Below are 27630 nucleotides of genomic sequence, written 5' to 3'. Positions count from 1 at the left end.
CTCTTAATGAAAACATGCTCTCGGTATATAAGAGGGTATTCTTAAATAAAGCAGAGGTTTCAGTTTCCTGGTGCATCCTTTCCTCAGCCTATTCCACCAACGCTGATGTGACTAACACAAAAAAGTTCATTTTATAGCCACAGATTGTATCTGATATCCACGAAACAGCTTTCCAAAACCCGTGTTTTAGATTACAAGGGCGAATCAGGCAAAATGATGCAGAAAGTGCTGTGTAAAATATGACGGTTAACCGCAAAAGAACCGAAAGCGTATTGTCTTTACAGCCTCTGGGCTGGTAATGTCATAGTGACGCATACAGAACAGAGCCCCCATGGAGCGCATTTTAGCAAGTGTAAGTGGATATGTGTATATAAATGCATGCCATTTTAGCAGAGCCTTTGCTTTTCTGTTACAGAAGCAAAACCATCCTTGACAGTTGCCCATATTTGTCCATACTGGCTCTTCACTGGTATCCTCAGCAAATCAATGGGCACAAGTTTGAAGGAAAAGAAGGTGATTATATTCGAGTTCCAGCGAGGTTATTGGAAGTTCCAGAGGCAGAAATAATGGCTGGGAAAAGTACCTGTAAATTAGTCCAGTTTACAGAGTATAGCAGCCAGCAGTGGTTTATAACTGGAAACAATCTTCATGCCCTGAAAAATAAGGTAATCTATCATTTAAAGAATTGTGTGGTTGGGATCAGATTTTTCCTGAGCAGACACACGCCTCAGAATGCATGCGCTTGATCAAATTTGTGGTGAGGACTACACGTGGTGAGCTAATTATGAAACACGTCCCATCTTTATGAACTATTTGTAGAATGTGTAGTCTCAAGTAGAGTTGGAAATATTTCCCTTCATGTTTTATTGAGTAAGATATATACAGGGGGAAAGTGAAAAATGTAGCCTTCACTAATATCATATCATGTTACATTCCCCACTCATGATGCAGTCAGACGGTTAAAGTGAGCCGTGTCCGCCGGAGGCTGCTCGGGAACTGAGATGGAGGTAGAATGTTGGCAGTGAAAAGCCAATCAGATTCCCTGCATCCGTAAGCCAGCTAATTATTTAAATAGGGGCATTAAGCAAGTGACTAGAGTAACTAGGAAAATGAATCAAAGTTCAGAATTTACTCATGACACTGATTTTAAAATACCATCCATTTCTCTGTTCTTTGTGGTGCTGCAGGTACTGTCTTTGAGTGTGAAAGGTCAGCGTTCACAACCCCTGACAGACAACAATGAGGTTCTCTATAGGATTTATGCTGCCGAACCTAGGATTATTCCCCAGACGTCTCTGTGTCTCCTTTGGAATCAGGCTGCTGCAAGGTACTTAATAATTCTTCAAAATTAAAATTCAGTCCTTTCCCATTCTATTACCGTTGAGCCCAATTTCTGTACTGAACGTAGAGGGTGGCCTCAGGTGAGACTTTGGAGTAGAGAAAAATCTCTGCCATAAAAACAAGAAAGCAGCGTAGGAAATGGTCTAGTATTGGGCAGGCAGCAAGTGCAGCCTAGCAACCTCAGTACATGTTCAGCACTTCTTTATTATTACTGCTTCCATTGGACCTACTGTGACTTCTGCTCATTTCACATGACCTTTCTGTGGTTAGCTTCATTTACTGGGCAGGAAGGGAAATTTTCTTTGCCCCTTCCATCTGGCTTATGGTTCTTGATCTGGTGCTCTGTGTTTAAAGGGATTAGCAGGGATTTATAATTCTAGTCTACATATGACTTGGAGTGCATTTTGGAATTAAACCATACACGGGAATGGGAAGAAGAGAATGATTCTTCTGTAGAGTCTCCTTGGCCTAACCCAGCCTCAAGTTTCTGAGCCGTGCTATTACCCAGAGCTCAATCAATGCCGGAGGGTCAGGCTTTGCTGCCCAGAGGGTTTAGGGTCCAAATCGGTCGCTTGGTTCTGTTTATTCCTGACTTCCAGCACACAGACTAAAATTCTAAATACATTTAACAGCTTTGTTGGGTAACCAACTGTCTTGCAAACAGCAAAATTCTGGTTAGCCTTTTTCTTCGTGAAAAAAGTAATTTTCAGTTGAAATTTTGAATGCCTGGTGACAGATCTTAAACTTAATACATAGGTACTGTGCCATCCTTAATATATAACTCCTAATGAATGTTTCAAACTTGAATCTGCAGTTGGGGTTAAATTTTATGTCCTTAGAAAAGTAAAGGATTGAAGAGGCACTAAAGGGAGAAGGCCCAAGTGAGTGGTCCCCGAGGAGCCCTCACAAGGCTTGGCACAGGACACTACATTTGCTGTAATCACAACAAAGTTTTGTGTTAAAAGTCAGATCTTATAGTAGAAACATTTGAAAGAACCCTGGAAGGCATTTAGGTAATATAACTGCCTTCAAAGGAGAAAAAAAAAAAACCAAAGAGATGAAGAAAGAAATGTGGATAATCTTTTAAGGAACTTCTGTGGTTTGAAATACGAGGAATTGTGAAATGAGGAAGGGTGAAGAGTGCACCTGTAGTTGGCTCTGTCCACCTTCTGGTGTTTTCCAGTGCGAGCGAGGCGTGCCTTCTGATGAAAGCCTGGGTGTGTGTGTGCTTCAGGTTAGGCACGAGCCCTGCTCTGCTGAGAGGACCAGCTTCTCTGGTATCAGGAATGCCTTTGCAGGCTTAGCGAGTATTGAGGTTTCTTCTTAAGGCGTCCTGTGGGACCTGTTGTATCATGTCTAGGACAAGATGTGCCCTCCAGTGTTTTTTCTCGAAAATTGGTCTGCTTAATGCTTGAGTAAAGAACACTTAAGTTCACTGAGTTATTTTTACTTGAAAAGCCATCTCAAATACCGTAAGTGTTGATAAAAGAACGGTGGTGACCATTGTGTTTTTGCCCTAGCTGGTTGTCTGACAGTCAGTTCTGCAAAGTGGTCGAGGACACTGCAGACTACGTGGAATGTGCCTGTTCGTACATGTCCGCGTATGCGGTCTACGCCCAGACCGACAGCTTGTCTTCATACAATGAAGCTTTTTTCTCTTCTGGATTTATATGTGTCTCAGGTTAGTTGTGGTATTTTTGACTCAATAATTTTGAATATTTATAAGAATGAAAGTCCATTTTGCCATGTTTGCAAGATGCAAACATACTAATTCATCCGTACTAGGAGAAAATAAATTTTACCATTGTCTTATTCATTACTTCATACAACGGATGTTTGTAGAAGGCCAACTGTGTACTGATATAACGAATCACGAGGATACAATCAAGGATGCAATATAATCCCATAATAAGGTATAATAAAGAACAAGACCGATCTAACTCATAAGGAATATAAAATATAGTGTGAGACAGAAGCTAGATAACAGGGAAGGATTGAGTTTTTCGCGTGGTGGGGTAGAAGGCAGGTTCTCCAACAGAATGTCAGGATTGTCTGAGATCATATATGCAAAGCATTTTGTACTTTCATTTTAAAACCAAACATACAACCTTTGAGCTTTAAATACGCTCAACCACTGTGTTAAGAAATAAAGTGTCTTTCATCTTCTACATCTAGGCCCCATTTCTGGCAAGAATAGGAGCCTCAATTGTATTAACGTCTGTGAACTTACTTACCTACACCTTAATTTTTGAGAACTATAGGGTGTTCTCATTTGCTGTATTGATTATGTAGGTGAGAGTCTGAGAATTCCTTCAACTCTATTTGTGTTTCCTGTGCTCACTCATTCCATGCTCTAAGTCCTCCTTTACAGCCCAGTGCTGCTTCTGTGAACAATGCGCTACCCAGAAAACTGCATATATGGTAATTCTGGAGCCAGATTGCCTGGGTGCAAATCCTCGTTCTGCCAGTAGCTGGGGCAAATTACTTGGTTTCTCTATACCTCAGTTTCTCCACCCATAATAAATGATTTCAGATTGTACTAACTCAGACATTTCGATATCCTAGTTTAATAATTTTTGTCTGTAAATGTGATTATCACTGCATTTGTGTCTTTTTTATTTGATGTGCAAACAATCCCTCTAATAGTCTTTATTATGAAACTTTTGTGGAGATGGACACAGGTAATTAATTATTATTCTTTGTCCTGGTTACTTAAAATCTTTCCTTTCTAATTTCGTTTTATAAGATTATACATTTCCCTTAATTTATCTTAATTTTAAACCTAACAGATCCAATAGCAAAAGTTAACAATATCTTATTCTTAATAACATGTTTTATAAGGATAACATTTCTTGCTTGATCGATTCTTCTAGGCCCACGTAGTTCCCAAATCAGATGGAGACATCCTATTTTATTTCAATGCTCATATATTTACGAAAATTTCGTAGATATAAAATAAAGCCAAAAGGTAAAATGCTGCAGTAAAATCTAGATGTAATTTTATATATTTCCATCGAGACATAAAACCAAGTGCTGCTGTGACCCACAAAAATCCCTGGCTTGTTCTCAATACTGAACATCAAAACAGAGTTTGGAAAACTAAGGAAAGAATGCTATCTTGATTCTATAGAAAACTAGAGGACTATAACGTATTTCCTGGAAGAACTGTTAAGTAATATAGCTTTTCTTGCAAAACCAACACCTAAATATCAGTGTCTGCTTTTATTTTTTTAACTTAGAATCCTATGTGAAATTATTGGACTTATTCCTTCCTGTCCATGACCCACTGGAGTGTATATTGCGTGTTCTATAGATTTAGTAGGAGACATAAAGTCCTCTATTATTATCTCCGTTTCTGCGGTCATGGGAGGATGATTGTCCATCCCTCCGATGGGCCCCAGGACCTAGAGATGAGAATTTTACGTAACTTATGTACACTTTTCATTTTATTTATTTTTTATATATTTATTTATTTCAGTGTGGGGCTTGAGCTCACAACCCTGAGACCAAGAGCTGCACGCTCTACTGACCGAGCCAGCCGGGCGCCCCTTACATACACGTTTCATAATTTATGTCAGACCATACCAAATATCCATCTGAACTTGGAAGCAATCTGACCAGCTCTTTTCATGAAACGTGGCAACATACTTAGACAGGAAATAAACCTTTTTATTTCAATCAGGACAGATCACAGTGTACGTCTGTTCCAGTTCTAGTTTGCAGGTCTGCTTACTGTACTAGAGCAGAACAGCTGAAATGATCAAAGTGTGGGAAATGGGCGCACAGGCCACAGAGTTTAGTAATTCTCAGCTTAGAAAGGTGAAAGATGAGGGTGTATACCTCTGGCTTTTAAAATTATAAACTGGTTTACCAAATTCCAAGACATTAAGCTAAGGTTATGTTTTGAAGCTAAAAAGATAGAAAGGGAGGATAAGTGAACCATAACCGTGCACTTGGTGTAACAACATGAAACTCACTTTCAGAGGTGACTTGGAAGAAATACAACTTAAAATAACTTTACATCATAATGCCATAATGTTATAATTTTATAATGTAATTATTAAGGAACCTGCGCATGGTTTGAGTACCTGAGCACGGGACTATCTGGAGGATGATGTCAAAGAAGCCGACCTTGCTTCCTGTAACTGTTGATGTTGTACCAGGACAGACTGTTGTGTGGAATCATTGTGATTTTGACTCTAAATACAGTTCCTTTCGCCTTGTGATCTGACAAGACCATGTGGCATTCCGTAATCCATTTCAGTTTGAATATCAATACATGAGCTAGGTCTTATGTGATGTGCTTGTGGCTGAGTCTCCTATGTTTGGAGGGCTTTTAAGCTGAGATTAGAGATGGACCAGAGACCTCACATTTATGTCATTTGTTCTTTTTTTGTTCTCTTAAGGTAGAAAAATCATTTAACACATTAGTCAAACTAAAGCTTTCCCTTTTAGATGGCTAATGGCTTTATTTACGTGACAGATTACTAAGTGTATATGTCAACACAATATCAGTTTTACAGTTAAGTAACAGAAACTAATTGTCCATAAATTACGAAATAATAAGACTTACAGGATAAAAAAAACCCAATACAATCCAAAGTTCTCTGAGGCGTGCTTATTCTTTTGTCCAAGGTTTATTAAACTGCAAGACTATTCTAGTTATGGCTTTTATGTTTTACAAGCTGAGATTCTGATAGTTTTTTCAGGAAAAAAAAAATACTTTTACCAGATGCCACCATTCATTTCAAATTTTTTTTAAAAGTAAGAGATTCTTCTAAAATTTTGTGTCACATTCTTCCAAAAATATCAAGTTCATATTCACTGTAATCATTTTTTTTAAAAGATTTTATTTATTTATTTGACAGAGATAGAGAAAGCCAGCGAGAGAGGGAACACAAGCAGGGGGAGTGGGAGAGGAAGAAGCAGGCTCATAGTGGAGGAGCCTGATGTGGGGCTCGATCCCATAACGCCGGGATCACGCCCTGAGCCGAAGGCAGACGCTTAACGGCTGCGACACCCAGGCGCCCCATATTCACTGTAATCATTGTCCTAAAATAGCCGTAATGATTGTGGGGGAAGCTATATCAAAACAGCTTCATTCTAACTATCAAATGGGAGAGTAGTTATTAACATGAACAGAAAAAAATGTGTAAGAATTTTTTTAAAAAACCATTTTGAAGAGAGAACTGCGGGTAGTAAGTCAGCTTAGTTTTAATTCTGACATGGCATAAAGATGTTGGGTTTCTCTGCATATATGGGTGTATTATTTAGGATGAAGTTGGCTGCAAGTAACAGAAGACAGCTCACATTTCTTAAATAAACAAATTTAGCTCAAGGTTGATTAATTCAGTACCTCACTGGTGTCCTCAGGAGCCCACCCCCTTCTCATTTTTCTGTCTTGCTCTCCTCAAAGTTTTGTTTTCTCAGTCTTGCCCCTACATGGTCTTGAGCTGGCCACAGCTCTCAGCATCACACAACATCTAGGCTTGCCAAAGGAAAGGCACTTATTTGGATCATGTTTTAAGAACAATGAAAACTTTCCTGAAAACCACCCAGAATGTTTTCCCGCACATCTCTTTGCCCAGAATTATGTCCTCTGACCTCACATAAACCAGTCTGCGTCTGGGGAATATACAGCTAGAAATATAGACACAGCAGAGGGAGAGCAGCAGGTAACTACCTTTTTGAACTTAGTGTCTCCATTGTTCAGCACAGCCACTGATGTATGGTAGCTTCTGAACAACTAGTTAAATTAATAAATAAATGAATATACATTGTTGATCTGACATACTCCAATAATTAGGTGTTCTTGTGACTATGTAAGTTAACATCATACTTTGAGCTCCCAAACACTCTCGTTTTAGCATTTTTAATAAAAATTATCCTGAAATACAGCACACTGTTTTTTTGCTTTCACTCAGATAGGTTAACACAGCACTCTCCAGTAGATCTTGCTGCAATGATCCAATGTTCTGCCCTGTCCAGTATGGTAGCAATAGGACTAGAACAAGTGAGGAACTGAATTTTTCATTCTGTTTAATTTTAATTAATCAAAATGTAGATAGCCACGTGTGGCTTTTGAACCTCTCAGGGTTAACACTCTTGATTTTCTGGAGGTTGGTCTCCTGGCAACCTCATCCTTCTGGAAGAAGTCCTTTCCCCCCAAAACAGACCTTGTGTTCTGTGAGGTGATTCATACTGACTTTTGTTCAGTTGAAAATTGAAAACTTTTTGGGCTTGACAATTTTGTTTTCCTGCCTTTAGCTTCTTAGTAGCAGTAACCAGTAGGCACCATACTGAGAGGAGAGGTACAGAAATGTGGTAAGCAGTAGAGATGAGCAAAAAAAAAAAAAAAAAAAAAAAAAAAAAAAAAAGTAGCAGTTGCAGTTAGCATTAGGTGGGAAAATAGAAAAAAAGGAAGCCGACAACATAATAACATTTAATAATGTGTAGTGAACATTTGGTTTTGTTGCGATTTATCTGTAGAGAAGACAGTGACAGATACATGGATAGATACAAAAGTTATGAACATTTTTCAGAGATTTCATGGCAAAAAGTATCAACATTTGGCTAGTGGAGTGATAACTCAGTAGTTGGGAAAGTGTATCCTATTTTTAAGGGATACTGATAGATAGTTTTGCTGGGTATGCATATTCAAACATTACCTATGTTTATATGCATACAAACATTTAAATATTGTGTGGATAGATAAGATCTTTGGTCCAATTTGATGATAACAAAAGAATCTAGCAGTTCTTTAGAGTTTTTCTTATCTAAATCAAAGATTATCAATGTTGTTTGGTTAAGGGTAGTTTATCTTCACCCTCACTTTCTAATGATAGAGAAAAGTCATTTGTGTTAGTGAACTTATTAATTGTTCTTTTCCAACTGAGTCTGTAACCTACATTGTGCTAGGAACAAAAATAAAGGGGGGCACCTGAGTGACTCAGTCAGGTCAGCGTCTGACTCTTGATCTCGGCTCAGGTCTTGATCTCAGGGTGATGAGTTTAGGCCTCGCATTGGGCTCCATGCTGGATGTGGAACCTACTTTAAAAAAAAAAGAAAAACAGGAGAGGAAAATTATTCCGTTAGCTGCTTGTTCGTTCATTCTTTCTTCCTTTTCCTTCCTCCCTCCCTTCCTCCCTCCCTTCCTCCCTCCCTCCCTCCCTCCCTCTCTCTCTCTCTCTCTTTCTTTCTTTCTTTCTTTCTTTCTTTCTTTCTTGATTTTACTTATTTGAGAGAGAGAGAGCACAAGCAGTGGGAGCAGCAGGTGAGGCGAAGCAGGCTCCCTGCTGAGGGTCCTGGGATCATGACCTGACCCAAAGGCAGACGCTTAACTGACTGAGCTACCCAGGCACCCAGCTGTTTTTTGTTTCTACATAATTGTCAAGGAGTCAATTTTTAAAAAACTTTAGAGTACACCTTTAAGTAATACTTAGAATTATTATACTTTATTTTTTTTAAAAAAAACATGCTATTTATAGTTATAACATTTTATACTCTTTGATTTACATATTTATATTAAAGGAATTTAAACCAAAAAATTATCACAACTTAGGGAAAACGGACTTGTAGATTTAAATCATGTATGCTAAGTGCAGCTATTCGTTATCAGGTAAGAAAATAAAGGGAAGTACTTAGTATATAATGCTTTAGGAACTTGGAAACCGAAGTATTTAGTTATTAAATCTAAGGTACTCAGTATCTTTCCCAAGGCCAGCTGAGGCTAGGGAACAGCCTGCTTGAGGTTTTTCAGCACCTTCTCCCATAAATAAAAAATGCATCCAGATCACTATCATGCATTATAGTTAAAGGCTAATAGAATCTAGCCCATTTTCCCGCCGCTGGCTTTGAATCCAGGACCACCACCAGGTGTCATGCTAGCATTTTAATTGAAGCCTATATACTTAATTAAATATTACTGAGCTGGTCAAGTTTAGCTGTACTACATTTATCTCATGAAATGTGAGTATAATGGAGAATTATCACATTAAGGGAAAAGGCTGTGAATAAGCTCTTCTTGTGAACTAGGAAAAAAAAACCGGTTGACTCATGTATATTTCTCCTTTGTCCAGCACTAATCCCCTTGCCTCACATTGTTACCATCTACCACAATAAATGTAGAGTAAAGCACGTACTTGTGATCATGTGGCCTATTTGATGAAAATTGGCAAGGCCTTGCTTTTGAATCAGTATATTACACACACACACACCCTAAACCTTGAGTTTAAACTAGCTTTGATCATCACAGGAAATTCAAAGTGTACCTTGGTGAGTTCAGGCATCAGCTTCAGTAAGTTTATAGACTACCTAAGTAAAGGTGCAAAGTCAGGCATGACTCTGCAGTTTCTGGATATACTGTGTACCTGTGTGGGTGGATTTTGGAGGCCGCCCCAAGACCTGCACACCTGTCCCAGATCACCCTAGAGCAGCCTTCCTAAAATGGATTACTTTAGATTTCTTGGCCATATTCCTAGGCTAAGAGCCTTGACTAATGCAAAGACTCACTTCCACTGTGGAACTTTGTCTAACTTATTAAAAGCTAAACACACTGAAAGCCTTTCCCAAAGGGAGTTATGGGAGGCATTGGTGTAAGGAATATTAGTTAGTGATAGACCCCATGTGGGCACTTTGCAGATGCCCAGTCCACGTATGCCAACATGCAGTTGGGTACATAGCTTCAGGGAAGATAATGAGAAAGCAAATGTTGAATAAATGCAGTCTGTCCTATTTGTCAAGGAGGCATTGGTAAATGGGGTACTACATGCAAAATACATGGCAAAGCAGCATACAGCTGCCATTGCTGTTTTGATAATTCTTAGACAAAATAATTCTATTAAGGACAAGAGGGATTAAAAGGCTTACGTGAAAAAATAGGTTCCCATATGCAGCACATTTAAATTTTAGAACAGGAAATACTTTAAAAATATGTATATACTCGGGGTGCTTGGGTGGCACAGTCAGTTAAGCGGCCCACTCTTGGTTTTGGCTCAGGTCATGATCTCAGGGTGGTGGGATCGATCCCCGCATTGGGCTCTGTGCTCCCTGCAGTCTATTTGAGATTCTCTCTCCCTCTTGTGCTTTCTCTCTCTCTCAAATAAATAAATAAATCTTAAAAAAATATGTATGTATGCACTCCGTACTTAAAACTTGGTCTTAAAAGAAATCCATACAAATTGCAAGATAAAAGATTTGTGTCTTAGTGTTGAGTTTCTATTCATCGCCTTGAAGTACTATAAAGAGATGAATTTAAGCAGATTTAAAGAAAATAAGAATAGTTTTCTTTACTCCACTTAAAAATGTGGATGTTTAGGTTAAAGTAATCTCAGGAGGAAAAACACATTTTGTTCCTGGTTTTGGCACCCAGTAGCGTAAGGTAACTCTTAAAATTCATAATTACCACTGTCATAATTACATAACTATTCCTCCTAGATAAAAAGGGGTAATTACTGAGCCTGAGTTTTGGTCGTACCATTCACAGTTTTATGCCTAAAAAAAACTTGTTCACCTCCCTAAATATCTCTATTTAGCCAAGCCACCTGTTCTTAGAAAATGAGATTGGAATTTGATTCCCTTCTCAAACGGTAGAAATTGTCTAATGGAAACATAGAAAACCAGAAGCTTAATAAAATTATTAATCTGCTTAATTTGTGCAGTCTCTTGAGTAAGGAAGTGAACATGTGGCTATTCGAAAATTAAAGTTGTCCTTTGGCCCTAGTTGAGGAGTGTGCAGATTTTGTAAGTCATGTAAAGTGGAGTAGATTATAATTGCAATACCGTCGTCGCCAGAGATACCGTGCTATGCAGCATCGGCAGACAGGCCTTCTGAAGATTTTTGCTATGCGACTGTTGTTCATGGATTGTAAAACCACACGTGGACTTTTTTGTTCCTACAGGTCTTTGCCTGGCTGTTCTTTCCCATGTCTTCTGTGCCAGGTACTCCATGTTTGCTGCTAAGCTTCTGACTCACATGATGGCGGCCAGTTTAGGTACACAGGTAGGAGAGCTCGGGAATTTCTACCTTTCATGACATGTTCATTTTCTTCTTCTATGATCCTTCAACTGAATGTATAAGTAGAGTTTGATTTCAACTTAGTTGAAGTAAGCTTGTTTAGTTTTGTAGCACGGTAAGAGGAAATGAGAGTTTCAGGGCCTAAAAAAGTGTGTTTTGTGAATTTTTTCTTCAGAGTAGTACCGTCATATCATCCCTTACAAGAAAAGAGCTGCTTCTTATCACGAAGCAGTATATTCTCAACTTATATATGCTAAATATATGACTAATGTGTATATGTATTAAAATTAGCATAGTTTTTAATCTGTTTGAATAAAATATGATCTGTTACAAATCCTTTTGTATGGAGAGCATTAAGATGATATGTATTTAAAATATCTGGATAATATGCAGTTGACCCTTGAACATGGGAGTTGGGGCACTGACTCCCCATACAGTAAAAAATCTGCATATAACTTTTGACTCCCTCAAAACTTAACTGCTAATAGTCTACTATTGAGCCTTACAGGTCAGATAAAGAGTTGATTAGCATATATTTTGTATGTTATGTGTTTTAAATGCCGCATTCTTACAGTAAAGCAAGCTAGAGAAAAGTATTATTTTAAATAATCATAATCATTTTTTAAAAATCATAAGGAAAAGACATTTACATTATTATACTGTAGTTATCGAAAAACAAAATCCACATATAAGTAGACCTCCACAATTCAAACCCATGTTGTTCAAAGTCACCCGTATTTTGTTTTGTTTACTATTAAAGAATATAGTTTGGTAGAACATTTTCTTCTGAAAAATTACTCAGGTGTCAATTGCATAAGATAATAACATGAGAAACATGTAGTCATTCATTAGCATGAAGTTTAAAGCACAGTGTAAACACAGAGGACAGATCAAAAGATGAAATTAGATGCCTTTTCTGTCTATGAGGTACTCACAGTCTAAAACAGTAGATAAATAGATAGATATGATGACTGCGAACATAGACTATTTGCAAACTGCTCTGTGAATGTAGATGATGACTTTATTTTTCTGTGAAGGTCCAGGAATCTTCATAGAGGAGGTGATGTCTGAGCTGGGACTTGAATGAGAAATTCATGCAGTTTGTTGATAAGGGGAAGGTTGGGCACAGATGTTTGTATAAGCAAAGGGGAAAAAGCAAAATCACTTCTACCTGAAGGCTGTAATTACAGGTCCAAACTGTAAGAAAACATTGTATGACATTATTGAGAGAACTTTGCATTTGTTTTATGAAGTAAAATTTTCCCTTTTCTAGGTAGTTGGGGCCCTTCTGGAATTCAAAAAAATACTATTTCTTGATTGGGTGTTTCTTGTTATATGCATATGTTCAATTTATGTAAATTTATTGTGCTGTACACTTAGGATTTGCATACTGTCTTTCAGAGTGCTAAAAGCATTTCATTGAACTCTGAACAGAAGTTTTTAAAATAATACTAGTGGAGGAGCTGAAATATAAAATGGAAAATTATCTGAGATACTGGACTCCTGTTGACTTCTTTTGTCCCAGGAGTGAAGATGGCATGTGTAAATTTCATAGCTTTATTTTTGGGGGAACAATTAAGTGCCGGATTCCAAGCAAAGAATTCCAGATTTTTAAAGTACCTATGAGCTATGGGAGGTGACAGCTGTTACCAAAAGGGGGCTTGCATTGAATTTGACAAAGCTATTTATATTGCCTTGGTAACCTATCTTAGCTGTCTGATCTTGCCTTTGCTTCTTGTATGTAAGATCTTAGAAAACCCGCCTTCCATAATTAGAGTTTACTTGGCTGCATTCACCACCCACTCTGGTGATTTTTTGGCAGCAGAATTTGTACAAGTCTTAATTATAGCACCGTAGAATTACAGACAACTCTTCAGTGTCCTCGCAGACAAATTTGCTCATGTCTAGGGATGTGAAAGAAGGACCCAGGATTTATATGTTTGGACATTGCCTTCTGATTCATGTTGTACTTAACATTAATTTTAGAGAAGAAGGTTAGTGAAATCCATGTTTTTCGGTTTATTTTTAGAAGAGATGAAGCCATGTGGCGTGAAGTATTCTATAATGTGTGGCTTGTGACATGAAATCACTAAAAAAATCATTTCCATAGTTCATTTTGGTATGAAGAATTGATATACTGTTGATAGAGAAAGTACTGTTTCCTCAAAATGGTTTACCTATCTACTTTGATTTTTTAAAATACCCTCTAAATGAAAGAGAATAGTTGTTTCCCTGAAAATCTTGTAGCAAAGGCTTTTTTAAATTCTCAGACTCTCCAAAAAAAGAAATGAAGCTGACTACAGGAACTTGGGCCCACCCTTTCTGAATTTTAAAATCGTGTTTATATCTCATTAGGGAATCTTGCCAGTGGGGGTATTCCAGTTCCAACCTCGGATCTCTCATTTAAAATCCTCCATCAACGTTATGTTGACATCCTTAGAGTGTGAGTTTCCTCTTGAGAAGTCTTCAGAAATAGACTTTTGGCTTGTCCTTCTTTGGCTCCAAGAATGAAACTTCTCTAGCTGGCCTGGAGCGTTTGAGTTGCAAATACTCACAGGTCAGCCAGAAGCATTAAGTTTTAAATCTTTATTGCTTACCTTAAGTAGGTTGAATGGCCTTTGTGGGAAAGGGAAGAAAGGAAATGTGATAATCTCTGACTTCCTTTCAGAGCACTGGGGGTCCATCAATGAGCAAGGCAGTCAGGAGTCAAGAAAATGTGCCTCTGGCTCTCCTTCTCTACTAGAAACATATGTAAAAATGTATACTTATGTTATATATTCATAATTTATTATAATATGTATTATACATAACCTATAAATGGAGGAGGTAAACAGGAATCCAAAGATTATTGCTGTTTGAAAAGTCAAAAATTCTGCTTTAATCTGTAGTTTGTCATTCCAGCATCTTTGAGAATCATTGACTATAAATGACCAGCAGGTGGCAGTAGAAGATTTTTTTCCCCCAATGGTTTTTTTCAGTCTCGCAAATATGGAGTTCCGTAGAAAACTTGAGACTTGAGAATGTTTTTACAGCACTTCTTTGACTGGGCTAGAGAGTATTCCTCTGCAACATAGTAAATGTACATTTGTGGCTTCTTACCATTTTTTTAAATCTGTTTTGTTCAGAATTATACTAAATAAACGTGTAGGGTGTTATAAGAAATCTTGTACATCATTAACTTAGAATATAACTTCCTGTCCTTTATCACTTATAGTTAAATTCAGGGGCATAAGATTGTTTTCATCATTGTATTTTTGCTGTGGATAGCTTTTAATAAGTGTGTTATTTATACTGAAATATGTGTTCATTGAAATGTCACAGGTAGAAGTTTTTGAGATAAGATCTGTATTTTCAGTATTGTTTATTTTAAAAAGTATGTATTTTTCTTCAGTGCCAAGTTAATATTTCTCATTTACCTAAAAGAAAATTACTAAGTGGCAAGAAATTGTGAGACCACTCACTTCAAGTACGAAGTGAAAAACAGCAAACAAATTTTCATGGTATTGGGTGATATTTCTCGGAGAAACATCTAAATATATCTTTGGAATTTTTATCTTAGAATCACATTGCCAACCCATGTGTGCCCTGATAAGACTGGTAAACAACTGGGACAAAGGACAAGTTTGCAGTTCAGGGTTCTTAGTTCTGGGGGTTCTGTCAGGAAAAGCAGTTCTCCAAATCTAAAAAAAGAACAGAAGTTTTCTCATAGAAAACATGATGATAAGATAGAACTGCATTTACTCTGGTTGGTAAACTTAACAGAGGGAAATGTTTGGGGCTTTTCCCCTCTGTTTTTTGTTTGTTTATATGGCTTAAGCACATATTTTGAAACTGACGAGTAAGTTTGTCTAGAAAAAAATATATGTGAAAATGATTCAATTTGCCAGCCAGTCTATACATTATCTGAATTCAGATGACACTAAATGTCTGAGGATTTTAAATACTTAAATTGACGTTTTTGGTGGCCATTGGATGTGCAGGAGTTTTAACTACATAGACTTTCTCCTCAATAAAGGGCAAGGGAATTGCCTTTAAATTCACAGGATTGTTCTCTGGTACTTAGCTGAAGTTGGGCTATCATTGTTTGTCTGGTAGTCTCATTCTGCAACATTTGGGATGTCATTTTGCAGGGTCATTTTGTTTCCCAGGTAGAATGCTGCTCAGATATTCCTGCCAGCAGGCCCTGCTTTAATCTACAGGCTGTGTCATTTTAGCTTTGAATATCTAGCATCTTTGAGACTCTGAGAATCATTGACTACATGTGAATGAAGCCAGAAGCCATGTGTAACCTCTCAAATACAGGCTCCTTCTGGCTACTGCAGGGCCCGGGTTCTCTCCCTGCAGCTTGGCACTGTTTTGTTGAGACCACCAGCTCGGGGAAGTCATTGTGTGTGTAGAGTCTGAAAACATGTATCTAACAAGTATATTTTTATCAAGTGAAGCAGAGTGAGACAGAAATTGTAAAGTGTCAGCTAATCAGAACATTGGTTGGAAGTTTTGGATCGTCACTTGGTAACCAGGGTAGCCTATGTTGTTTCTGCTTTCGTTACTAAAGGACAGTATTTAAGAATTTAAGTACAAGGATCAAAATTGGATCTTGCTTTGATTATTGGGTACTTGAGACACACAAAGGGTCATTATTCAGTAGAACATCTATGATTATTTGTCAGTGTATACGTAAATAGGCTAGAAAAGTGTTTCTTACACTTTGTGTCGGCATCGTAGTAAAATTCGGGTACTGAACCAGTCAGTCTGGGGCGGGTTTCTGGACGGGGCTTGTTAGAAGGTTAGGTTAACCGTGTTATGACCCAAGGACATCTGGTTGTTGCTGTTGCTGCCACTCCTGCTGTTGCTGTTATTATTACTAAACCCACATCGTCAACCTATTTTCCTTACTATGAAAAATTATTTAAGAAATGCCATTAATTAAATTTTTTCTTTCATTTAAAGTGTCACTGCCTTTGAAACTACTTATATTTGCTGCTGCTTTTTTCTTGTTTTATCCTCCCTCCTGCCTGGGTTACTAAGAAAAGGAAAGGTACTTAGACAAGCAAACTAATGTACGACTCAGAGTAGAGACTAGGCTTTTATTTTGGTCCTTCTCATAGCATTTCATACTTGGCATACAGCTCGGTGTTGTTTTTGGACATAAAATAAACCACTAGAAAGAAAGTGTAGCCAGCCCCTCCCCAATTCCTTCTTTCCTCTGAAGAGCTTGAAAATGCCCCCACTCAAATGGTATTAAGTATGTAAGGCTTCTATTTTTATTTCTCATACAGAAAAAATTCTGTATTTGATTGTGCCTTTTCACGTAGAGATTAATTTGGTGAACATGAATGACGAGCAATTCTGCACACAGATATGAATATACATTTAAGTTGAATTGATTAATCTATTTGAGTCTTAATGGCCAAAGTAATATCACATTCATGACTGGGTGCCCATTCAGTTTTCCAGTAGTGAAATTATAACAAAAATCTGAGCAAACCCTGCTTATCCCAGGTGAGGATTTTCATTCATCTATAAACTCAACCACTTTGAAGTCATCTACCATATGCACAGTTTAGAGATTGTGCAATGGGAAATTCCAGGCAAGATATGCACACAGGAAGTATGTAAATAACAGTCTAAAACAGTAACATCACTGTAAGAACCAAGTACGTTCGTAGATCTCTTCTTCTCTCATATACTGTATAGTACTCCATAAGCTGTGAATTTGGGGGAGGCGAGACTCTGCTGGAAAGTCAGAGCAAATGGAATTGACCTGGTTGTTGAAGGATGTATAAGATGTGAGGACTTAGAACGTGACACATTCTAGGAAGGGAAAACAGCAAGAATCAAGGCACGGAGGTTATAATGGATCTGGGGAATTCCACTTCTGTGAGGCCTGCCCCTGTGCGTGAAGAAATAGATCTGCCGACCACAGGTGAGCCAGTTCCATATTGCCTGAGAACTGTGGGGAGACACCGATGGAGTCAGTCCAAAAAGGTGCAGTATGAAATGGGTGTTTTTAAGGATTAACCTGGCAATTAGGGATTAAATGAAAGATGGATTAAAGTAGATGAGAGGCTGGAATTTAGGGAGATGGGTTTAGAGAAGCTGGGTAGGGTAGCTTTTACCCTTATCTGGTTAGGTTGGGTTGTGAGCTTGGACAATGGTAGGGGTAATGAGAATCCAAAGGAATAAATAAGAACTAATAAAAAACCGCCTGTTTTACTTTATGAAAACTTTGGAATTTCACTTCTCTCTTCAAACCAATAAAAAGACCACATTGCACATTTTATTTAGTAAATGCTAATGTAATACTTATTAAGTATTGTTTGAGGTAAGGATTATGATACAGGTACTGATATGATATAGGTATGGTATAGGTACTGATATTTTACGGATGAGGCAGTCAGGGCACAAAGAATGTAAGTTCCTTGCCCGAGGTCACACAGTTGTAGGGACAGAACCAATCGTTGTGCACAAGCAGCCGGGCTCCATTCCTTGCCTTTAACCACTATGCATACTGCCGCATAAATCAGGAATTCATGAGATTTACTCTATCACCAAAGGAGGTAGATGATTTTAAGGTGCCTGTGAAACCGGTGGTTTCATTTGACTCAAATAGAAAAGGCAGAAAGTTTTAATAGATAGGATACGTGCAGTTTGCAGCCTTAGGGGTTTAAAGTTTCCATAGCACATGTAAGCTAGTGGTTTAGATGTTACCTACATAAACATGGAGGTCTTGACACTGTGAAATAGGTTCTTTTGAAACAGGTTGTGTAGGGGACCTGTGATTATAGAATGCGCATAGTTAATGTCCTTTGTGGCACTGAACTCAGTGATTTACATGTATTGCCTTATTGTTATAACAACCAGATGAGCCGGGACCTGCCATCTTTCCTATTTGACAGATGGAAAAATGGAACTAAGTTTTGTTACCTGTCTTAACCTTCACTGGTAGAATGTGGCAGCTGGAAGAAAGATTCAAACTCAAGGCAGTCTGGTCCAAAACGCATGTGTTTAAAACACTGTGCCATGTGGAATGAGAAGGATCATTAGATGCAGATAACTAAAGCACAGTTAAAGTTTCTGAAGCCAAGGAAGGGAAAAAGGTTTCAAATGGAAGGACTGAGCATCAGTGGGAGGTTAGTCCCAAACTTGGCAAGAACAAGGTCACTGGAAACTTGGAGAGAAATGATGAAAATGAGACATAAAAGGTCAGGGAGGAAAGGGGTAGGGAAGACGTGGGAAAGGCTGAATCAGGCCACACCTGAGAGAAGTTTGGCAATAAAGGAAGCGGAGAGTCGGCCCAGGAAGGGGAGCAACTCAGGTGCCTCTGATCATAAAAAGCTTGCTGAAGGGAAGGCGGACGCTGGGACTACCAGCCACCAGCAGCCAAAAGGGCAGGTTTCCCCCTTCCCCCCCCTCCTCATTGGTATTTTCCTCTTTTGAAAGAGAGCTTTTTATAGAAAATTGATGAAAGGGTAATAAGATTTAGTGCATTTCTCCTTGGTCCCTGTTTTTATTTATACTTTTTGATTGCATGGAAATGTTTTATGCCTAAAGGCAAGTGACACCCTGCTAGTGTGCCTGGTCTAATCATGTTACATGTAGAAGATTAGAGCTATAGTTTGAGCTCCCCTTCCCCCATTTCTTGAATCCAGATTTCTTGGATGACTTTATACGTGAATCTGCAGTTATGAAGTAAATTTGTAATTAGTGATTATCTAATAATTTTATAGTATCTTCTGCAACCAAAAATATTAATATGTTATTCACAAGTATGTGCTTTGAGGGATTAAAATGATATTGGTATTCAGATAGACTGAAACTTGAATATTAATCCAAGTATTGAATTTCAGGAGAAATAATGTATTTTATTTTAGCTTTCTTCTTGAGTACACATTTTACTTATATATCAAATTTTTCATTCTTAAATATTTCAATAAAGAAATCTAGCTTTTTTTCAACAGGCTTTCAGAATTCAGCTCAACCATAAACTGTTCTCACTAAATTGAAAATAAGTGGACGCTGAAGATACAAAAATAGTATCATGGTCACACTACTGGGAAATTCAAACTTTCCCAAGTGCTGAAGTAGCAAAGCAACAGAAAGAGTGAGTAATATTCTGAATGAGGCTACAGTGACATTATCATGTTTGCAACATGGCTTTTGTTACTAGGAAAATTTGTGAGGCAAATCCAGGCTTTACCAGAAAATACCAGTTTGGAATCTTCTATTACAGCCTCAGAAGCATAAACTATCCTTGACTTTTAAAAGACTACTTTTGATGTCTCTAACTAGGGAAAATCAGCATCTGAGAAAAATTGTTTTTACGAATATTTAATGATAGCTCTAAAGAACTTTAAATAACAAATATGGAGTGTAGGGGGAAGAGACCCAGTTTGGGAATTAAAAGGACAAACGGAGTAATATCCCTGAGCCGTATCAGAAAAGTCTTTGGAAAATAAGAATGCCTGCCTTGCAGAGTTGTTTAAAGAGTAATAGATGGTGTTCAATCTTGAAACACGTGGCCTGGAGAACAAGGGAGCAAAGGAGGAAAGCGAGGTTGATTCCTGCTGCCACATAGCATTGAAGGGGCCCTTTGGGTTCTGCTGAGTCGAACACTCCCTACTGCCTTCTGGAGCACCGAGCCTGGTTTTGTGTTCTTGAGGTTTTCTTAAATCAACTGCAAGGGAGGTGACAGTTCTGCTCAGCCCCACCCTTTTAAAACACTCAACTCTATCTTGCCTGTTGCCACCGTTCTCGTCCTACTATCCTGGAAAGGCTTTTCTATTGGTCTGCATTATCTGTAGACACTGTATTAATTTTGCTTTATTTATATATATTTTTTAAAGATTTACTTGTTTATTTTAGAGAGAGGGCAAGCAAGTGAGTGGGGGGGAGGGGCAGAAGAAGAGGGAGAGAGAGAATCTCAAGCAGACTCCCTGCTGAGCACAGAGCTGGAATTGGGGCTCCATGCGGGGCTTGATCCCATGACCCTGAGATCATGACCTGAGTTGAAATCAAGAGTCAAATGCTTAACCGACTGAGCCATCCAGGCACCCTTGCTTTGTTTATATTTTTAAAATGAGATTCCCCTCGCCAATCTTGAGTGGTTTTCTAAGTGCTTGTGTCTTTATTGCTTGTGTTGAGTTGTTGAAACCTTAAGAACTGGAGACAGATATATATACATATATATATATATCTCCACATGTTTTTCTTGTATATATTTATGTCTTTTTATATATATTTTATATTTTTTAATATATGTTTATATATATATTTATATATATATTATATATATATATATATAACCTTAATTTATATATGAAAAACAAAATACATATATATATATATTTATGTATACAGTGTGTGTGTTGTGTAACACAACATGCATGTGTGTGTATACATTTGGATATTGAAATAGGCTTATATTTCAAAAACACAGAAATACTATGTGATGAAACACTTGGTACTGCTAAATACTACCTACTTTAAACACTGATATGCATAAATTCCATGTAATCCTTACAACACTATGAGGTAGTATTATTTTTATTACCTCTGTATTGCACATGAGAAATAGGAGACCCCAAAAGGTTATGTTATTTGCCTCCCTCTGCCATCTCACATCACCTAGGTCTGTGAGCATCAAAGCCCTGCTCTCCCACTCCACCCCTCTGCAAATGACACCAGAGAATTCGGTGGCGGTTTTCCTCCCCTTCCATGGAACGGAACAGCATGGTCTTTTGGTGACATTTTTTAAAACAGCTTTGTTGAAATACAATTCATAGGCCGTACAGTTCACCCATTTAAAGTGTACAATTCATCGACTTTTAGTATACACGCAGAGTTAGGCACCCATCACCGCCATCAATTTTATTTATTTTTTCTAGCTTTATTGAGGTATAGCTAACATTTACTACTATGCTGATCATGTTAGTGGGGCTCTCTTAAGTCTTGTTTTTAGCTCTCTGACATCTTGCTTCCTTTTGTAAATCTTTTCAATGAATGGCCCTTACCAAATTGGTTCTTAAATGTACAAATACATCTGTTAAGTCCAAGGAAGTCCTGTCTTGGAGCTTTGGCTGCGTGCTCTACCAACAGAGTGTCTTACATTTGGTTGCCCATCTGCCTAGGTAAGCTTCGAGGTCCTGAGCAAAAAGACTATTCTTTTTTTTAATATCATAGGCTATACCAATTGATAAACAAAAGGGCCAAAATGACAACAGTTATAAAAGTAAAGCAGCCTTTCCTGTAGGCTTGTTAGTTGTATGGAGTCTAGAACTACCTTTCTAGCAAATCCCCTTTTTGTGTCCCATCTCCTAAGTACGCATACTCTGTGTTCTGCCAGGGATGGGAGGAACTTGGTTTCAGGCACTATGTTTTTGTTGTAAGGGTGTATGTTATTGCCAAATTGAAACATTTACATGTTACATATCCACAGCCAAGTGCATTTCAGGGCCAAATTTCATCTGCAGAAGATGGCATGTGTAAGTGATCTTATGGGGCTAGGTGTGGGAATGGGGATATGTCATAGCAACCCCAGAGATCACCTCTAAGCCCCACTCCAATTCATTTTATTCCTTCACCCCTTTAGGAATGCAGAAATCAAAGTTAAATGAAAGTTTGAAACTCTGAGTTCATATCCTTAATTTTTTTTTATATTTAAAAAATTTTTCAGTATGGATTTCCCTTTTAAAAATATGCATAGAGTTAACTGTATTTGGGAATTAAGTATATTTTATCTTGGTGCTTCCAGAGTTTATTCCAATTGTTGTCATGTTCCTGTAAACCATCTGTCTTCTATAGCAGCCTTGAAACTATTCCCCCGTGGTTTTACTCTGGCCCTGGTCTTTATCATCTGTTCTCTTTTCGGGAGCCAGAGTAGTCCTTTCAAACACTTAACCCAAGTCATTCTCACACCTAAAATCCCTCAGTCACTTCCTATAAAAAGAGGAACTTTTGACTTTTGTCCAGCAGACCCCTGAGGATCGTTCCTGCCTCCTCTGATCTCACCTCCTACCGTCTCCACCCGTTCACCCAGCACCAGCCACAGTGGACACGTTTCAGTTCCGTAAACATGCCACCTCCTTCTTGTCCTGGGTTCTGAGTTCCAGTTAATCCCCAAGCCTGGAAAGTTCTGCACCAGTGTTTACTTATTCATAAATGTATTCGTCTGTCCATCCTTCACACTTAGCTCATACTTTTGTCACCTTAGAACAGCCTCCCTGAGTAGCTACCCTGCCCCACAATATCACATCTCTGTTATGTTTACTTTATATCAGAAATCAGTATCTGGATTCTCTTGTTTATTTTATTATCTTCTGTTCCTTTCCTCACTTTCTACTTCTCACCTCATAGAATAGAAATTCCGTTCAGTCAGGAATTGCCTACCTTTTCATTGCTATGTTTCCAGCACCCGTACAAAGCTTTTGGGTGCATACTAGATTTTCAGTAAGAAGTAGTTAAAATAATGAGAAAAACAATCAGGTGCAAGGAAATGTAGGCTTGCTCCTTAAAAAAAAAAATTCTTCAGCAATTTAAAACTAAGTCATCACCATTTTCTCATGAAAATAAGCTCGATTCCTTAAAATCAGAATTAAAAAGATATTCATATCACTAAAGAATTGTAATCTTGTAGGGTCTACAACTTACAGACACAGTACATTATAAATCTTGGCTTATAATTTAAGTTCACTCAATTCAGAATTAGTTTTTCCAGAAAAATAGTTATAATGAGAAGTTAAGATCCCAAGCCAGCCACCCAAGCCTATTCAACTCTTTTTTTTTTTTAAGATTTTATTTATTTATTCAACAGAGATAGAGACAGCCAGCGAGAGAGGGAACACAGCAGGGGGAGTGGGAGAGGAAGAAGCAGGCTCATAGTGGAGGAGCCTGATGTGGGGCTCGATCCCAGAACGCCGGGATCACGCCCTGAGCCAAAGGCAGACGCTTAACTACTGTGCCACCCAGGCGCCCCCAAGCCTATTCAACTCTTAATCCAGCTATTATGGATCCTAATTGTACTTCGCAATTTTTCTTCATGTTAAAACACATTCTGATGTCTGATTGGGAACTTCAAGAAAACCCTTGCTACTGCGACAGCCTGTCCTTTCTTCAGAAGCCCACTGAAACAGACCACAGAGGCCCAGTATTGGGAGGGAACGAGGGCAGGTGATAGGGAGCGAGAAGCGAGAGGCAGACTTCTGGAAACTTGCTTCCTGAGTTCAGGGAGAGGTTTCTGCAAGTGACTTGGATGGCATATGTGAAGGTTTCTGAATCTTGTGGACAATAGTACTAGGACAGGGATTTAGCTCTTAAAGCAGCTTTTTTTTTAACTTCTTATTGAGAAACAGAGTTAAAGTTGAGAGAACAACCATTGGAGTATATGGAAGAGTTTTCTTAAATAAGATCTCTCTATATTTCATAAGAATAATATTTTGTGTTAGATTGAGTATAGACACTCAGGATAGATAATAACTAACTATAATAGCTAATTTTAATAAATAATTAGCTCATAAATTATCTGTAGTGCCAAAGTACATAATGTGGGCTATTAAAATAAGGATCTAAGTAACAAGGTTGTCATATAGTTAGTATGTTGGAATTAGGGCTGAGATGAAATATCCGGGCATACTGTAATATGTCTAGACATAATGAACAATCCTGCCGTGTTTACGTCATGTTTATAATTATGACGAAACTACTGATCATTTCTGAGTTTATTCTATCGGATACCACACTCTCAAAGCCTTTTAACCTATGAGTAGCTGAAGGCATTTGTTGTAATCCTTGGTATTTTGAAAACAAATGAGTTGATGAGACATAATAATCATAAAACCTTGTTCCCTCCCCCAAAAATATTTTTAAAAACGGAAGTTTTGCACTAAGGAATGTGGTTTTATACCTTGGAAAACGTCAGATAAAAAGTGAAAGTGTTAGCTAATTTTCTTTGCTCTCTTGAATCGGTAGAGAAGTGTTCAATAAATATTTGTTTTAGTAGGGCAATATAAGCATTTTAAATTATATAAATAGAGGCATATAGGTATTGCTTACACCGTTTCTTCACTCCACAGAGGTACAAAGGCCAGAGGAATCTGAGAGATTAACCTCAGGAAGTCAGAAGAGCTGAACTGCCACTGTTTTAACTCAGGTTATAGTCATCATTGCTGTTTAATCATTACATTCTTGTGAGACCACATTAAAAAAAATGACCTGTATTATACAAACAGTCCACACTTGAACAATGTTTCACTCTAAGTTTGGGACTGTTCTTTTGAAAGTGTTTGTTAGGGTTGATTATTAAAGACTCTTGTGTGACTATAGAAAAGTCAGATGAGGGCAAGCACGTCTGTCTCTCTCCTCCTGTTTGAGTCTTACTCAGAGCAGCAGAAAAATCTTTTTATTCTCTAGGTAACAAAAACAAGAGACTCTTTTCTGGAATTTTTGTAGAAGCCCAATTTAAATTTGTCTCTTTGTATATAATAGCTATTCATTGTTCCCATTCCTCAGATATTTAGTGTTCTATGTAATATCTCAGGCTTTTTGCTAGCAACTACAGACATAAAGATAAATAAGATATATCCTCAAGCAATGTGTAGTCTACTAGGAAGGGAATAAATGATATAAATAAATGAATGCAATAGAGTGTTATAGGCCTATGACAGCAGCCTGTACAGCATACAGTGGGAACAAAAAAAGAAGAAAAAGGGGAGTTATTAATTCTATCCAGGGTGAGGGGTGGGGTCAAAAAAAATCTTTTATAGAGATGAGAATGCTTAAGCTGTCTTGAAAGATAAGAAATCTTTACCAGGTAAAATCTACATATAATTAAAATACAGGCATTAGTAAGGGCAGAGGAATGGGCTGTGTCTGGTGGGATTAGTGATGCAAAAGAGATTGCTCTATATTGGATTATATTCTGTTTATTTTGCAAGGCTTCAGGGATGGTTCAACTGGTTAAGGGCTGCTGGGGAGGACGGGAGAATTACTTCCATTGCAGATTTGGAAGAGATGGAGCGTCATTTCCAACCTGAGCAGGACTGATATTTGAGGAAATGAGAATTTCTTTTTTTTTTCTTTTTTAAGATTTTATGTATTTATTTGACAGAGAGCGAGAGACAGAGAGTGAGCACAAGCAGGGGGGAGTGGCAGGCAGAGGGAGAGGGAGAAGCAGGCTGCCACTGAGTGGGGAGCCCAACTCGGGGCTCGATCCCGGGACCCTGGGATCATGACCTGAGCCGAAGGCAGATGCTTACCTGAGCCACCCAGGCACCCTAGAAATGAGAATTTCTTATAGGTTTTTCAAGGATAAGAATTTGGGTACCACAGATGCATTTTCATGTCTCATGAGCATTTTTCTTAGAAATGCGTTAAATAGTCTAATCTGACAAGGCCACTATATCCAGATTTTTTTAAAAAATCAGAAGTCTCTGTTCTATAAGGTGTCAGGTTCTGTAGGGTTTCAGATTTTTTTTAATCTTTTAATAATGCACAAGGTGTAATACCTCTTTAAAAGTGAAGCATTCATTACACATTAAGATAAAAAGCTATTTCATATTTTAAAGAATAATTCCTCAAAACACCTCCATTGGACTCTTTGTTATTAGTTCAAGTGAAGAAACAGGAAAAAGCTAATCAGGTGTAAAGTGTGTTTTTCAACGTTACTTCAAATGTAATCTACTGCGGTCATGTTAAAGGCCCATACAAGTATAAATTAATGTAGTTATACAGGATTTAAACTTGTATAAAAATATTAACACAGCACTATATTTTATGTGTCTTTTACATCAGCCCCAAGGACAAATTTCGGAAAAACACGACAGTGAAGTTGTGATAACTCCAATGTTTAGCTGTAGGAAATATATCCTGTGTGTATTTTCCATAATATTACCTTTTATGAATCTACTATTGAATTCATGTTTTTAAGGTAAAGATAAAATTCAGAACATAGAGAAATACAGTGAAAATACCGCAGGAAAATATTTGTGTCATTGTTGAAAATTCAGTATGCGTACCTCTTTTCTAAGTTATTAATAGGCCTGAGAACAACAATATAAGTGATTTCTCCTAAATAGAAGCGAGTCTGAGAGAATAGACTTCCGTCAGAAGTGGCTGCTGTTAGGGAGAGGGGAAGCTGAATTCAAACAGTTTTGTGAGAAACTAGAAAAGAGGAAGTAATTCAGCTTCACAGTCGGTCACTGATATTTGGTTTACTCTCTTTGGAGTTTACAAGTGGCTGCCAAGTTACGTATAAGGCAGGCTGCCTAATCCTTGGAGGCCTCTCTTCCAGCTGATGTCTGCGTCAGTGGTGGCCATGAGAGAGGAAGCAACTTGAGGAAAAGATTGTTTACCACTTGAGTTTAACATGGAATTAGAAGACTGAAGTAAGTGGTTTAGAACACCATCGGAATGCTGTTTTGTACACATTTAAAAGACAGTGATTCCGAGCGTTACTGGACATCTAGTTCTAAATGTTAATTAGGATCTCATTCTGAAGGGCTCCTTCTTACTGCTTCTTTGGGGGGTAATTATGAAAAGCCAAAGACCTACTTTTAGTAAATACCTCTTATGTTTACAGTCATGTATGAATTCTGTGTGAGATGAGACAGATAATCTGACCAACAAACCCCAAAGTCGTCACAGTTGTGTCCTCCAGAAGATTATAATCTAAGGAGTGCTGGGTATATTTATAGGTATATGAAACAAGAGAAAACAAGAGTTTGAAATTGGCTACATAAATGTGGTAGAGTTCTCACCCATTTTTTGTTGCACATTTATACTTTTTCCCACTTACAGATTATAATTTATTTGAGGGTAAGGACTCTAACCACATTTGTTTGTTAGATCTCCTGTGGACAAACTGGAACAAATGGGAAAGTAACCATTGACCAGCTGCATGTGAGTAATTCTTTCCCCAGGATAAGTCCACTTTAGCTTCTAAGTGGAGGATGGCTTGGGGAAGGTGTTGTAGAACAAAGGTCACAGACTCAGACGTGTTTGAAACAAGGCTTTTATTCTTGTTCTCCCAGTCTGCAAGCAGATTTGTAGAAGGAAGGGAAGGGAGCATTCACCAGCAAAAGCAGGGTGAGGACTCCAACCTCACTTCTAGGAGTAGAACCTAAGAGTCCCACCGCCACTGGTCTTTCCAAAAGTTGTTTTGAGATCCACAGAAAAAATAGACCCCTATATTCATAAGTAAGCCCACTTAACATATGCATTTGAAGAGCAACCTGTGTGCACATTTTGAAAACAAAAAAAGTATCAGTAAACAAAATCAC

At 38.0% G+C, this 27630-nt stretch overlaps 1 protein-coding gene across 1 annotated transcript in view; it reads left to right on the top strand.

Annotated features, from left to right (window-relative positions):
• ADGRV1 (adhesion G protein-coupled receptor V1) overlaps positions 1 to 27630 on the top strand; it is a 471428-nt gene that overhangs the window by 188158 nt on the left and 255640 nt on the right. Inside the window, exons 79-82 of the mRNA XM_008700836.2 lie at positions 416 to 665; positions 1188 to 1327; positions 2862 to 3022; positions 11241 to 11341. Coding sequence (XP_008699058.2) covers positions 416 to 665; positions 1188 to 1327; positions 2862 to 3022; positions 11241 to 11341 — 652 coding nt within the window. The remainder of the gene's footprint in view (positions 1 to 415; positions 666 to 1187; positions 1328 to 2861; positions 3023 to 11240; positions 11342 to 27630) is intronic.

Source organism: Ursus maritimus, unplaced genomic scaffold, assembly GCF_017311325.1.
Source record: "Ursus maritimus isolate PB19 unplaced genomic scaffold, ASM1731132v1 scaffold_5, whole genome shotgun sequence".
Taxonomy (NCBI): domain Eukaryota; kingdom Metazoa; phylum Chordata; class Mammalia; order Carnivora; family Ursidae; genus Ursus; species Ursus maritimus.
Note: the sequence above shows the minus strand (reverse complement) of the source record. Positions and strands in the feature narration are given on the sequence as shown.